The sequence below is a fragment of the Polypterus senegalus genome, chromosome 10 (genome assembly GCF_016835505.1).
Source record: "Polypterus senegalus isolate Bchr_013 chromosome 10, ASM1683550v1, whole genome shotgun sequence".
Taxonomy (NCBI): domain Eukaryota; kingdom Metazoa; phylum Chordata; class Cladistia; order Polypteriformes; family Polypteridae; genus Polypterus; species Polypterus senegalus.
Window position 1 is genome coordinate 32,072,162 of NC_053163.1, and position 13,296 is coordinate 32,085,457.

The window sequence follows — 13,296 nt, forward strand, 5'->3', positions numbered from 1 at the left end:
AAAGCTGGCTATTTCTGAACAATGCTCATTGTTTCATTGTGAAGTATGCATTTTGAGTGGCTTGTTGTTTTACCAGAACTAAATTTGTTAGAAATATACCATTTGATGACAGAGAAAACTGCTTCTGTTTAATGTCCCAGTATTTTGGGCATTCGATTTAAAAAAAAAAAAAAAAAAAACAAACAGTAATCCAATTTGCTCAAGCATGTCTAAATGTTAATAAAAGTGAAATTATGTGTTGGGTATGATTTGACGGTATAGTTTTAATTATTGTATCTGCCATGATTTTTTTTCCATTTAAGTTCTGCTCTTGCCTAATTCTTAAATTAGTCCTCTCATTAATCATTCCCTGTTTCCATTCTTCTGGACAGACTTTGGTGAGTGGGAACAGTGCCATCCTCACGACTTTGCCTGTTGTGGTGGGCCCAGAGAAGGTGCCTATCAAGCACATGTCTACTTCTGGTGGAGGTGGAGTGAAGATGTCTCAAGAAATGGGAGGAGGTGGAGGAGGTGGTGGCTTGAAAGAGGGTGAACGACGAACCACTCACAACATTATTGAAAAAAGATACCGCTCCTCTATCAATGATAAGATTCTTGAGCTAAAAGACCTGGTAATGGGTACCGATGCAAAGGTGAGTCTAAATTGAAAGCTTTGATTGTATGCTTTTTCATTTACTTCTCACTGAATAAGAAAGTGTGTTTAATTGTGCATGTAGACTAGCAGTCCTGTCTAGCCTCAATTACTCAAGTCCCACTGTGCCCCAAACGTAAACCTTAACTGACTTGAGCAGGATTAAGAATGTTATTTAATTTTGTTTGCTGGCTTGAATTGCTATGGGGTCCAGTTTGTATTATGTGTTGTATCCCAATATTTGATTGGCTTAAAGAGATATGTTATTAGTGTAATAACTAAAATATTGAATGACTTTTTGAAAATAATAAGTATTTGAGATAGAGGGGACTAGATGGCAGTCCTACATGCAGCACAACATGTAAAACACAAAAAGTAAAATAAAAATGTCCATTAGGTGGAATTTTATTGATTCCCAAAGAGAAATTCAGATTATTAACAAAATAAACTATACAGAGGGGTGAGTACAAAAAAACAAACAAACAAAAAAACAAAACCGCAGCTTCTTTATGCTTGCCTAAACTTATGCTTCCAAACATACCTGTATGTTTGGAGGAGTGACTTATTTACTTGACCACCACAGTATCAAACAAATGTACTTCCTGTTTCTGCCTGTCTCTTTCTCAACTCTGATATTTCCTGTTTCTTTCTCTGTACCGCAAAAACTCCTGCTTATTGTCTCCTGACTCCCTACTGAAAACTTTCTTCCACCGCACCTTCCTTTTTCTCCTGTCGCTCGTCTCCTAAGAGTCGTGTCCGCCCCTTACAGAACAGAAGCCCTTCACACAGTCCCATCACTTACAGCATTCATTCCACCCTTTCTGCTCCCTCACAGCACATCATAAGATGACTGCATGTCACAATAAATTAACAAAACATATCAAAATTTACAAAGAAAATTAGAAATGCAGAGCAACATCATTAATACAGAATAACATTACTGTCAAATTTTGACGTTTTTTCAATTTTTTCAGTATCACGCTTTATATTGTTCACTGTTGTTCTTTCTACTCCATAAATTGAAGCAATACTTGAATCACTTTCGGGGTTTCATAAACATTTTAGTAATTTCAGTTTTTTGTGACAATTTCAACACCTCACACGTACATTTACCAGCCATAACAATGTATAGTTGATAAATTATTACAAAACCGAAAAGCTGTGAAACACTGTTAAAACTGAAGGTACATAACTGACGCTGAGATTTCAAAATGCGGCATGACACGTGGTGCTAGTGAAGAACACTACACCAAGCCAAAAGAGAGACTTGTTTCAGTGTGCATTGATCGTCATGTACTGCACGGTAGTAATAGTTAGGTGTTGGTGTGTGCAATTTTTAAATTTTTTTGACCCTGACGGTTAATCAAGATTTTACTGTATTAACAGATTTTAGGAGTACTTGAGCATAATTTGACCGTTTGTGGATTGATGTTAGTATGATGACATTTCTGAAAATTAAATTATTCCATGAGAATTAAACACAAACCTTATAAAGTATTTTAAACCTATTAAATTCTGAGCAAAATCATTCAAACTAGTTTTGTTCTATAGAGATAAGTAAACTGGAGGTGTATCATAAATAAAAAGTATTGTGATGAAGTCACACTTGTCACACTTTCCACACCAATATACATGTTTTAGACATCTCTGATGTGTGTCTGCCTAGTTATATAATGCTAGAAACCTATTGATTCTTTTTGAGCAGAGTGGATCAAGTACTTTTTTTTTTTTTTTGGTCAGGCATTAGTCTTCAGGTGCTGGACATTACAGATTTTTTTTTGTCATGGTTTTGTGAATGTAACAATCAGTGGTATTCTCTTCTTGTGAGTCTTGGCTGTAGCAGTCTAGCATTTCTTGCACACGCAGTAGCATATCATAGGTTTTAGAAAACAATTGTATTTTTATGTGTTGCTTCACGGTTTAAGAAATTACATACAGTACAGAGGAAGGAGCAAGGACATTGGTGTGGTCAGAAAACCATTCACCAGTATTGCTCTTTTTGCTCATTCTTAGAATCAATATAAATGGATATACAGCTTATGATGACTAAGTATTGCAGTCCATTCCAGCAAGTAATAGATACAGAAGCAAAGTGTGTGTGATGCAGGTCATCACTAAATAATGTCTTTTGACAATTAATTGACATGAAACTTTTGTTTGTATTGAGTACAGTGAACATTTCTTTTTTTATCATCAGTGCCACAATTAGGCTTATGTAAGAAAATGTAATGTATATTTTACTGTGAAATATAAAAATCACATTAGTAGGCTGATTGCTACTTTCCAGGATCTCCCTTAAAAACCGGCCTGTAGCACTGAAAATTTTTAAAACCCGTTCAAATTCATTTGTAATAAATGCATTCTTTTATTATTAAAAATTCAAACCTCATTCATTTATAGCATGCATAGGTCAAAAACAATCATTTGACTTCTCAGGAAATAAAGCTGACACGGTAGTTTATCTTTTTACCAGTTTCCCAAACAAGGGCTAAAAATTCCCATTCATATTTTCTTCTTTCTTCAGAAAACAAGGTTATGCGTTTTCTACACCAGGAAGCTTCCATCCCCCAACTAATCTCAGGATTCAGTGGTAAATAGAAGGTAGTGGCAATTTGTATACCACATCTTTAGATTCACTCCTGCTATAGCCCTAGAGTCAATTTTGCAGCCATGAAGTGGATAATATATGGCAAAAATATAATTGCAGTATTTTTAAGTATTTTCCCAATATATAGTATATCCTGGGAATTATGTGTTTTCACAGAAATGGTTTGTAAACACTGTGTAAACACCAAATACTTCATGTACAGTACACTTGTGCATCATTACCTATATGTAATAAATATATTTAAATGAAGTTTATCCCTAAATATTCTAAAATCTTTTAACTTGTAATGAAATCAAACAACAAAAATCAAATTTTCCTTCCTTATATTTTGTTTTTCTAAAATGGCACAAATATTTGGTCAATACAAGTATAATTAAATATGTATTCTATTTCTCTATGGCAGACTCACACACGCATGCACAAGCACTCTTACTTCAATTTGTGTTGTTTTTGAGTTTAAATTTATAGTTTTGGGAGAGCTTCCTCTGCAGAAACTTAAGTCCTGGTAAGTTGTGTCTGCAATTGATGGTCAAAAGCAGCTGTTTGTAATATGTTCTCTCTACAGTGCTGACAGGAACCCAGTCTTTGGCTGTATGATACAAAAAAAACAGCAATTATGTTTTACCTTTTAACACTCTTTATACTATAGTGCTCTTCCTGAGAAAAAGAAACCATCATCTTAGCTTGGGTGGGAAGCATTATGGTTTTCATGACAGCTAGAGAACAAACAGGTCCACAGAGTTTGATGCATTCTGCTTAATGTGCAGGTTGCTGTTGGAGGTGATCAAACAGATCAACTGAGTTGCCTGATTTGGCAGCAGTCATTATTTTAGCACAGCCTATAAAATGCCTCACTTTGATGTATATTCAAATTTTTAAAGCCAAGTCATTTTCATACCAATGAGTGTGAATTTTTTTAGCAACTGCCATCGTTCTACTCTTTATTCCCCAAACCGCTGCATCTTTACATGTGTCCTCCACATTTCTACTCAGTCACCTTATAGGATTATAAGTAGAAAATTATACTCTTAATGTAGTGCATTTCTTATTGTCTACAAAATTATATTTAATGTATTTCCCTGTATTCTATGTATTGCCCAGCCCTACATGAAAGTCTCTTTTTACTCTTGGAGTCTCCACAATGCATAACTATCTGAAAGCCACTGTTTTCATGATGTTCCCATGCCCTAACTTTATATTTGATTTTTGAGACACCTAGATAATCTCCTGGCTGCATGTCATCCACCAAAGCTGTATCCTACTATCTTTTCCTTTCATCTCCCTTTCTCCATCTGATGGACTGGTGGAAATACACGTTTCCTATTGAAAGGTTCCCACTTTATCATGTAGGTCAGAATTAGCATTTAAACAATATTAATTAAGGATGAGCTTTGAGAATATACCGTTAGGACACTAGTGTAATGGCTGCTGAAAGTGGGAGTTTGCAGACATATGTGAATAATAAGTGATAAATCGGTCATTTCAAGCAGTAATAAACATCTGCAATGTATGTAATGTCTTGGTTGAATTTTAAGTCTATTTAATGGTACATTGATTAAAAATATATACATATTTCGAATTTCATCAGAAGTATGAAAATCTCAGTGTCATTTCAAATGTTTGAGTCCTTGTGTCATTACAGTGTGAATGATTAGAAAATAAAACAATAAGCAATACAATAGTACTGAACTTGGTCCCAATGCTAGATGGAAAAATAGAACTGACTGATTGGGTCAGTTTAGCTGTAGTTTTCTAGGAAAGGGGGAGAGTTGTACTGTATCTCATGTAGCTAAACATTCAGCAGATGGTGTGGATGTAGCAAGGTTTACGATAAGTCAAAGTATGGATTCTTAGGGGGTGGATGAAGGGTATGTATTCAGGTAATGGAACCTTTGGAAATTAATTGCCTGGCTGGTTTATCCAGCTCTAATGTTGCCAATTTTGACTCCATAATCAAAGAACATGGAAAAATCGTTTTTAGCTTTCTATGAAAAAATAAGCCTGTTTTAGATTTACTGTATTTTGAAATGTTTTGTATTAATTGATTTCAAGCAGTTCCTTCCAGTCACAAATTTACTCATTATACAGTATTGTGTGTGTGTGTGTGTGTGTTCTAGCAAATAATAATAATAATTTCTGTGTTATAAGTTCTTCTTTTATAAGCTGCTGGAATTTGGGGTGGAGAGGTCATTATACACACATTTGAATGAAAAACAAACATTTAAAAGTATTTTGTCTACCATATGGCGTTTACTTCTTCCAGACCAGTATGACTAAACCCTTAGAAATGATTTGGAAATCAGACCCTGGTTAATTAATGACTGAACACCTTTACTTTTCCTTAGATGCATAAATCCGGAGTTCTGCGGAAAGCAATTGACTACATCAAATATCTGCAGCAAATGAACCAGAAACTGCGTCAAGAAAACATGGCTTTGAAGATGGCAAAACAGAAAAACAGTGAGTGATCATTTTTCTGAGTGTAATGATTTTTATGTAGGACTGTTTTTTTTTTTTTTTATTATTCAGGGAACCGTTTCAGTACTAATAATCACCTAATTTCTGTGTCAACTACTTGTTTCAGCTACACATTCGCTCAATGAGTTTGGATGTTTGTGTAGGCTTTATCTTTTCTATCTTTTTGCTTCTTTTTTTTTTCTTCTTTTGCTCCAATTTTCTTTAGATCTTGAATATATTTGAATGGTGCTGTTAGGTTAAATAACACTTTCATAGTTATTATTTTCTGTTTCCCTGTCCACTACAGTGTTAAAGCTCATCCATGCACTCACTCAGCTTTGCTTCTCTGCTCTTGTCTTTCTAGAACAGACAAAATGTGTGGACCTAAACAGCCTCCTCGACACTGACATAGAAATGAAAACTGATGATTTCAAACCGAACTTGCTGATCATGTCTCCTCCTGCCTCTGATACTAGTTCACCTGCCGAGCTGTCTCCATATTCCATTGATTCTGAACCTGGAAGCCCACTTCTGGATGACAAGGTAATACGTGATGTACTTGTTAAACAGTGCTTGCTTCAAACTGGTGTGTACGTGGGACCAAATCCTAATCCCCCAAGAAGGTGGATGAAGTAGACCAGAGTTGAAGTAGAATGACTCAATTAACTTCCAAACGTTTTCAAAGAAGGATTTGTTGCAGTGTCGTAATGCTAAATAATTATTTGCATATGCGTGTGTGTGATTTCTGAAACAGAACAAATAAAATAACATTAAATTCCTGCCAAAAAATAAAATCCTATAGAATACTTCAAACAGGTAATACCCAAAAAAGCCAGTAGATGGTGGCAGAAATTAACAGAGTGTTATGGTGTGTCATCGTTGGGAAAGACACTGAAAAGCCCACACATAACCTGTGTGCGTGATGATGCAACAGGCAGCGTGCTCAGACTTTTGTACAGTACTATGTGTTTTTTTTTTCTTTTTTTTTAAATGACTGATTCAATTTCTAGTGTAGAACCTACACTTTATATCCATACTAAATACAGATGCAAATATATGTATTTTTTTTCATTTTTTGGCTCTCATCTGTAGTATATCAGTCCTGTATGTGAATATCCTTTTCATGGCATTATTCCTAGCTTGAAAACAATGGAGAAGCTGAGGGATACTAAGGAATGAAGTGAAACATCGGTTCATAAATTAAATAGATAAATTAGTAAAGCCAGGTTATAATTAGATAAAATTATGTTACTCCTTAGCTTTCATAAATTGAGTACAAGGCATGCTTACTTCAAATATCTGAACTTTCAGTGGCCCAGCAAACTTTCAGATAAGTCAAAAAGTTAAACATGTTTGATCTTAGAAGAAATATATCTGTTTTTTTAAAAACCTTTAGATAAATAGATTGACATATAAACAAGAAGGTGTTTTTTCTTTTTCCATGTTGGTCAAAGAGCCTTTCTGTAATTTTGAAGGTATGCAAGTAAATATAAATATGAGAGGGGTGCATGTCTTGTAACAAAGCAACATTTCTGCAAATGAGTCTATACTTGACAAGTTTTTTGATCTCAGGACTACTGCCGTCGATGCAGTAGATTTTGGCTTAATAGAGAATTTCTTACAAGTTAAATGCATCATCATTTTTTGGTCATGGCTCTTAAGGGATGTTCAAACTACAGTTCCTCAGCATTTCCTGTTTGGTAAAGTCCTTCTGTTGTCTTGTCTTCTCCTCTTTTTTTATATATAATAACATTTCCCATCATCTTTTCAGAAATATTCCTCCAGGTTACTAGAACACATTTCTTTACTTGCTTCATTTTTCCTGAGATTTAAGATGAGCTAGGCATTTTACTAAAGTCAGACAAACTCAAGAGTTTGTGGTCTATGCTTACCTGCCCCACTGCTGGGGTCAGACATTCTGGCATCATCAATACATCAATTGCATTGAAAAATCAGTCAGTTGGCCATGAGGCAGGGGAGGCCGTGATAAAGAGGATATAGCACATCAAGATGGGTCAAAACCTGGCATATTGCAAGTTTACTATGGGTCTTACAAAAAGTCATTGTACCACCCTTATTCTTGCAGGTAATGTGCTATTGTTCACTTCTTAAGAAGGCTTATTTGACTCCTGCCCTTTTCCTCAATGTTTGATGGGACAAGACTTTTGACAAGATATTAACGATAGTTGGCTGCAGTACCCAGATTCATCATGTAATGGTTAGATTAAAGACCTAATAAGTTTTTAATCCAAGAAAATGAAACGGCATCCAACTTGTGCTCAGACATGTTAGATACACAAATATTTTCAACATGTGCATGCATGCCTTCTAAAACGTGTTTTCTTTCAGCTGTGCTACAAGATGCCAGGGTGGAGCAAACATGCAACATTAAAACCACTTAACTAATTGAAGCCATTCTGTTATATGTAAGGTGATCTTTTGTTAAGTAGAACACACTACAGAGGCATGCATGTCCCAAATGTTGTTAGAAAGGTGCTTTCAGGATATCCTAGATGTCTTCTGGGCTGTTAAAAAAAACTAGATGAAAAAGAAAACATTAAAAATAAATGGTGCTTATCAGATTACCACAACAAAGCAAGATGTGTTCTCATTAGGAATGTTAACAATTAACCATTGTTATAGTAATATGCATTTAGAGTTTAAACTGAGTAATCTTGTCAATTATTTAAATTTACATTTGCATTGGGAATTTTAGTTTGCATTGCTGTACCTGATACAGACAGGTCCATTATCTGTGCATTTAAACGGAAACACATAACCACAGTATTAAGCTGCACATCAGATCTTTGTACATCTGTAACCAAAGGACAGTGCCTCGTACTTCAAAATTAATTTGTTTCAGGAAGCAGTTTAAACTATGAATTATTCGAAGTCCGAAATAATTTTTTCCCCATTAGAAATAATAGAAAGTGAATTTATCGATTCCCAGACTCTAAACAATACCCATTTTGATAAACTTAAACAGCAAATACACATTTAAGATAGAAGTAACAAAATTAAATGCCTTATATAATACATTAAAATATGTAAACAATAAATAAAATGCATGAATACTGTATAATAAAATGAAATGCATGGTGGCTAACATAGATGCAGCAGCTCAGTGCTCTTCCTATGAGTGCCTTGTTTATACTTTTGTGTATGTGTTGATGTTCATCATAATGACATTCTGCTGGGCGAATAACTTATACAGCTAGCAGGATCTCCTAAAAATAGGACTATGCACCGAGCGGACTGTTACAATTGACTTTCTCTGCTTCTACGACATCCCAGCAATCATAACCCGGCATCAAGGCTCCTTGTGGTTTACCATCCCCACAGGAAGGAGACGGAGGCAGTGTAGGGACAGGAGGCAGAAGCGGGACTGCAGGGCTGGCGTTCAGGTTGGGTGACCATACAAGCAGCCTCTTCCTAGTATTTTTCTTACCAATGCAAGATCCCTCGCAAATAAGATGGACGAATTAAAGCTAGGTTGCAGCGAATAAGACCGTTAAGGACTGTTGCATTCTGCCAATTACTGAGACATGGCTTTGTTCACTCATTTTACATACGGCTATTGAGTTAGCAGGCCACACAGCACACCTGCAGGACAGGACCGGAGACTCGGGTAAGAGAAAAGGAGGGGTTTATGATTGTATGTCAACAACAGCTGGTGTACTAACACCAAGACGGTACACAACAGAAGACATATATTCGATGCATAAACGCCATCTGTTGCTGCATTTTTCGGAAACCTCGTTCAAACTCTAAATCTTATTTTTCTTGAATTTAGCGTTCAAACTCTTTTGAAGTACAAGGCACTTGTACTTGTATATGCCGTTGGAAAAGTGAAGTATGACAAATGTAGCTTGAATTTTGAACATTTTGAGCGAAAATGTGAAGTTTTCTGATAACTTTGTAATATTGTGTTAAAAGGCAATCTACAATGCATTATCTTATATAGAACAAGTATGTAGTTTGTGAGATAAGACTGAAGAAACCTAACATGTAGGCAGCACTAGCAATGAAAAACTGATGACTGGGAGTCTGAGGAAATTGCACAGTGTGTCTACAGTCATAGAGCTAGGTATAGGCTAATCATTTATATCTGTGTGCCCATAAGAATATATTTTTCTCTTATCTTTTCTAGGTTAAGGATGAGCCAGACTCGCCACCTACCCTGGGAATGCTGGATCGTTCACGAATCCTATTGTGTGCCCTCACGTTCATCTGTCTTTCCTTTAACCCACTCACCTCCCTTCTAGGGAACCATGCTATGGATGATGCTCTAGGATCAAAGGTGCAAGGGCCAAGTAGAACCATGCTAGGACTTCAGAGCACAGGTATGGTTTTTAATTGTTGTTTATGGCTTGTTTGTAATCTCCCTTTATGGTACCTTAGATTCTCTATTTAAACTTGTAAAGCAGACAGCAAGAACTACATGTCAAAACATGAATATCCTCATTATCAAACTGGTTTAATCCAAGTAATGCTCTTGCTCAGCTCTTATCCCAATTTCACAGGGCAAATGGCAAAAAAAAAAAAAAAGATTCCATCTCAGAGGCAATTCTTACACGTCCACACATACACAGTTCAGCTTGCACTTACCAGTTAACCTAACTTGCATGTCATTGGTTGTGGTGAAGGAAGACCAGAGTACCCAGATTAAAATTAAAATAGGGAGAGCATGCAAGCAAGACATGGACAATGCCTAAGCACTGTATACCACAGGTTTTTGGATACATGACTATCCTGTTAGCACTTAATACTTATTCAAAATAAGTGAATAATTTTTCCAAAAAGTTAACTTATTCTGAGGAAAGCTCATCAAGAAGCAATTATTTTTAACAAAACCACACATGCCATGATTACTGGCATTAACTTTAATACGTTATACAACTTGCCTTTAACAATAAAACAGCACTGAGTTCTTTACTATAACATCTTCTAAGGTTGGAGAATATAGTGCAGGGATTCTTAGACCATTCCTCCTTAAGGAAGCTTTCCATTATTCCTAGGTCCTCTCTTGTACATTCGCCTCTTTAGCTCACCCCACAGGTTTTCAATGGGGTTTAGGTCCAGGAGTAAGACTGCCGTGGCAAAAGCTTGATTTTTGTGTTCAACTTTTATTCCATTTTTGTATTAATTTGGACATACATTTTGCATCATTCTCCTGCTGGAAGATCCAACTATGACCCAGTTTAGTTTCTTGGCAGAGGCAGCAAGATTTAAATTAAAAATCACTTGATATTTTATGGTGTCCATAATGTCAGGTACCTTAACAAGGTTCCAGGGACATTGAAGGAAAAACAGCCCCACAACATCACAGAACATCAACAATACTTGATAGTAGGGATCAGGTACTTTTAATTTTTATATATAAGTGGAACCTTGGTTTATGAGCATAATTCGTTCCGGAAACGTGCTCACAGTCCAAAGCACTCGTATATCAAAGTGAATTTCCCCATAAGAAATAATGAAAACTCAGATGATTTGTTCCACAACCCAAAACTATTCATATAAAAATGATTAATACAAAATATAAAGTAAAAATACATAAAACAAATTAACCTGCACTTTACCTTTGAAAAGAATCATGGCTGGTGTGAGTGAGTTTCTAAATTCTTGTGGGATTTCACCCAATGGGACAACATGTGGAAAAACGTCCCAAAGCAATCGCAGTCTCCCAGTGCTTTAGCAGTTCGGTGTAAAAAGCGAATCCAGAAAGATCGCAGACATAAGTGCCTGCCGTCAGTGGGTGATACAAAGTACATTATAAATGTGCAGGGCACAGTACTACTTGGCTACGACCCTGCCTGACTGCTGAGTCTGTGTATAGGAGAGTGGCAGATCCTGCTATAATAAATAGCTGCGCTGTTGCTGTTCAAGCTAAATAAAGCTGGTGGTAAAAGATGGGGACTCGCACGTCACAGCACACGCGCGCGCGCACACATACACACACACACACACTCACAATGCTGTAGTAAACAGTTTACGCTTGCATGGATGTTGACTATATGAGTGAGGCACGCTGACTCAGAGAATAGGAGACGATTGCCCACAATCCTTCAGCGAGAGAGAGAGAACAACCATCAGCTCAGTTGTGATTTATATGACGCTCAGCAGACAAAGTGTATAAATACTACTCGTATAGCAAGACATCGCTCGTTTATCAAGTCAAAATTTATTAAAAATTTTGGCTTGTCTTGCAAAACACTCGTAAACCAAGTTACTTGCAAACAGAGGCTCCACTGTGTGTGTGTGTGTGTGTGTATATGTATATATATATATATATATATATATATATATATATATATATATATATTTTTATATAGATATATATATTTTATATAGATATATATATATATTTTTATATATATACAGTCCCTGACAAAAGTCTTGTCGCTTCTCTATTTTGTCGAAACTCCTGCTGTTAACCTGACTTTTAATTAATCAGCTGGTGTTAGAAATAGCTCATATGAAAAGCTAAAGCCCTCCAAAATGATGTTTTTAATGCACTGAAATAAATTAGTTTCACTGAAAAATATATATATACAGTATTTAATTTCATTTAAAGCATTTGGGTTCGATTTATGTTTTCTTTCATTCCTCCAGATCTTCCCGGCATAGGTTGGTTAGACTGGATTTTGCCCACGCTGCTTCTCTGGATGGTTAATGGTGTAATTGTGGTCAGTGTGTTTGCAAAACTCTTGCTTCATGGAGAGCCAGTCACTCCATTGCACTCTCGGTCATCTGTCACTTTTTGGAGACACCGCAAGCAAGCAGATCTGGAGTTGGCAAGGGTAAGAACAAAGTTTTATTCTGTTTCTAGCCCAAACACCCCACCCTAACCTCCTTTATTAATAGCCAGTAAGCTTGGGACAAAATAAGTGAAAGCAGACTCTTGCAGATTTCTTGCATAGAAATTGCATTATCATTTTGCATTTCTACGGCCTTATAAAATGGGTAGCGTGAACGCTAGGGCTAGTGTTTAGTTGGTGACAATACTGATAACGAGAAGTTGCACAGAGAGAGCCCTCTAGTCACATATGGAGGGAACTACATCGGCAAAGAAGGAGATAGAGAGAAGCTGGGGAGTTTTTAAACTTTGTAAATAGTGTTTTTTTTTTTTGTTTACACTGATGGAAGAAAGTTTTCTTGCAGTGTAGTAATAAAGGGACCTTTTCTTTGTGTGTTTTTTGGGGGTATATTTTTTCTGCCTGCAGAATCCTTCAGTCCAGAACTTGTGCATATTGTAAATAGCCTCAGAGTTTTACTGCCTCAAGTATTTATTGTATTTTTTTCATCTGAGTGGGTTTGGACACTACCTTTGTATAGTTTTTACATGACACCCAATTTTTAAATGCATTTATGGTTTTCCACTGCAATAATCATTTTTTGTAACAAAGGACATTATTTTTGTACTTTCAATAGTATATGTTGCCTTTATCTCAGGTATGTCTGGTTTGAACTTGGTTATGAACTACTAGGATCCCCCATCACATTGTTAAAGTATCTGTTTTAATTCCTTGGAACTGTCCAAAATTGCACCTGTTTGTCATATTTCCTGATACTGCAGTGCTGAATTATTCGAATCTCC

At 36.1% G+C, this 13,296-nt stretch overlaps 1 protein-coding gene across 1 annotated transcript in view; it reads left to right on the forward strand.

Moving 5' to 3' along the window:
• The window catches only part of srebf2 (sterol regulatory element binding transcription factor 2), a 58,577-nt gene that overhangs the window by 21,085 nt on the left and 24,196 nt on the right, over positions 1 to 13,296 (forward strand). Inside the window, exons 5-9 of the mRNA XM_039765641.1 lie at positions 372 to 632; positions 5,585 to 5,699; positions 6,061 to 6,239; positions 9,847 to 10,039; positions 12,312 to 12,499. Of these exons, the coding sequence (XP_039621575.1) occupies positions 372 to 632; positions 5,585 to 5,699; positions 6,061 to 6,239; positions 9,847 to 10,039; positions 12,312 to 12,499 (936 nt within the window). The remainder of the gene's footprint in view (positions 1 to 371; positions 633 to 5,584; positions 5,700 to 6,060; positions 6,240 to 9,846; positions 10,040 to 12,311; positions 12,500 to 13,296) is intronic.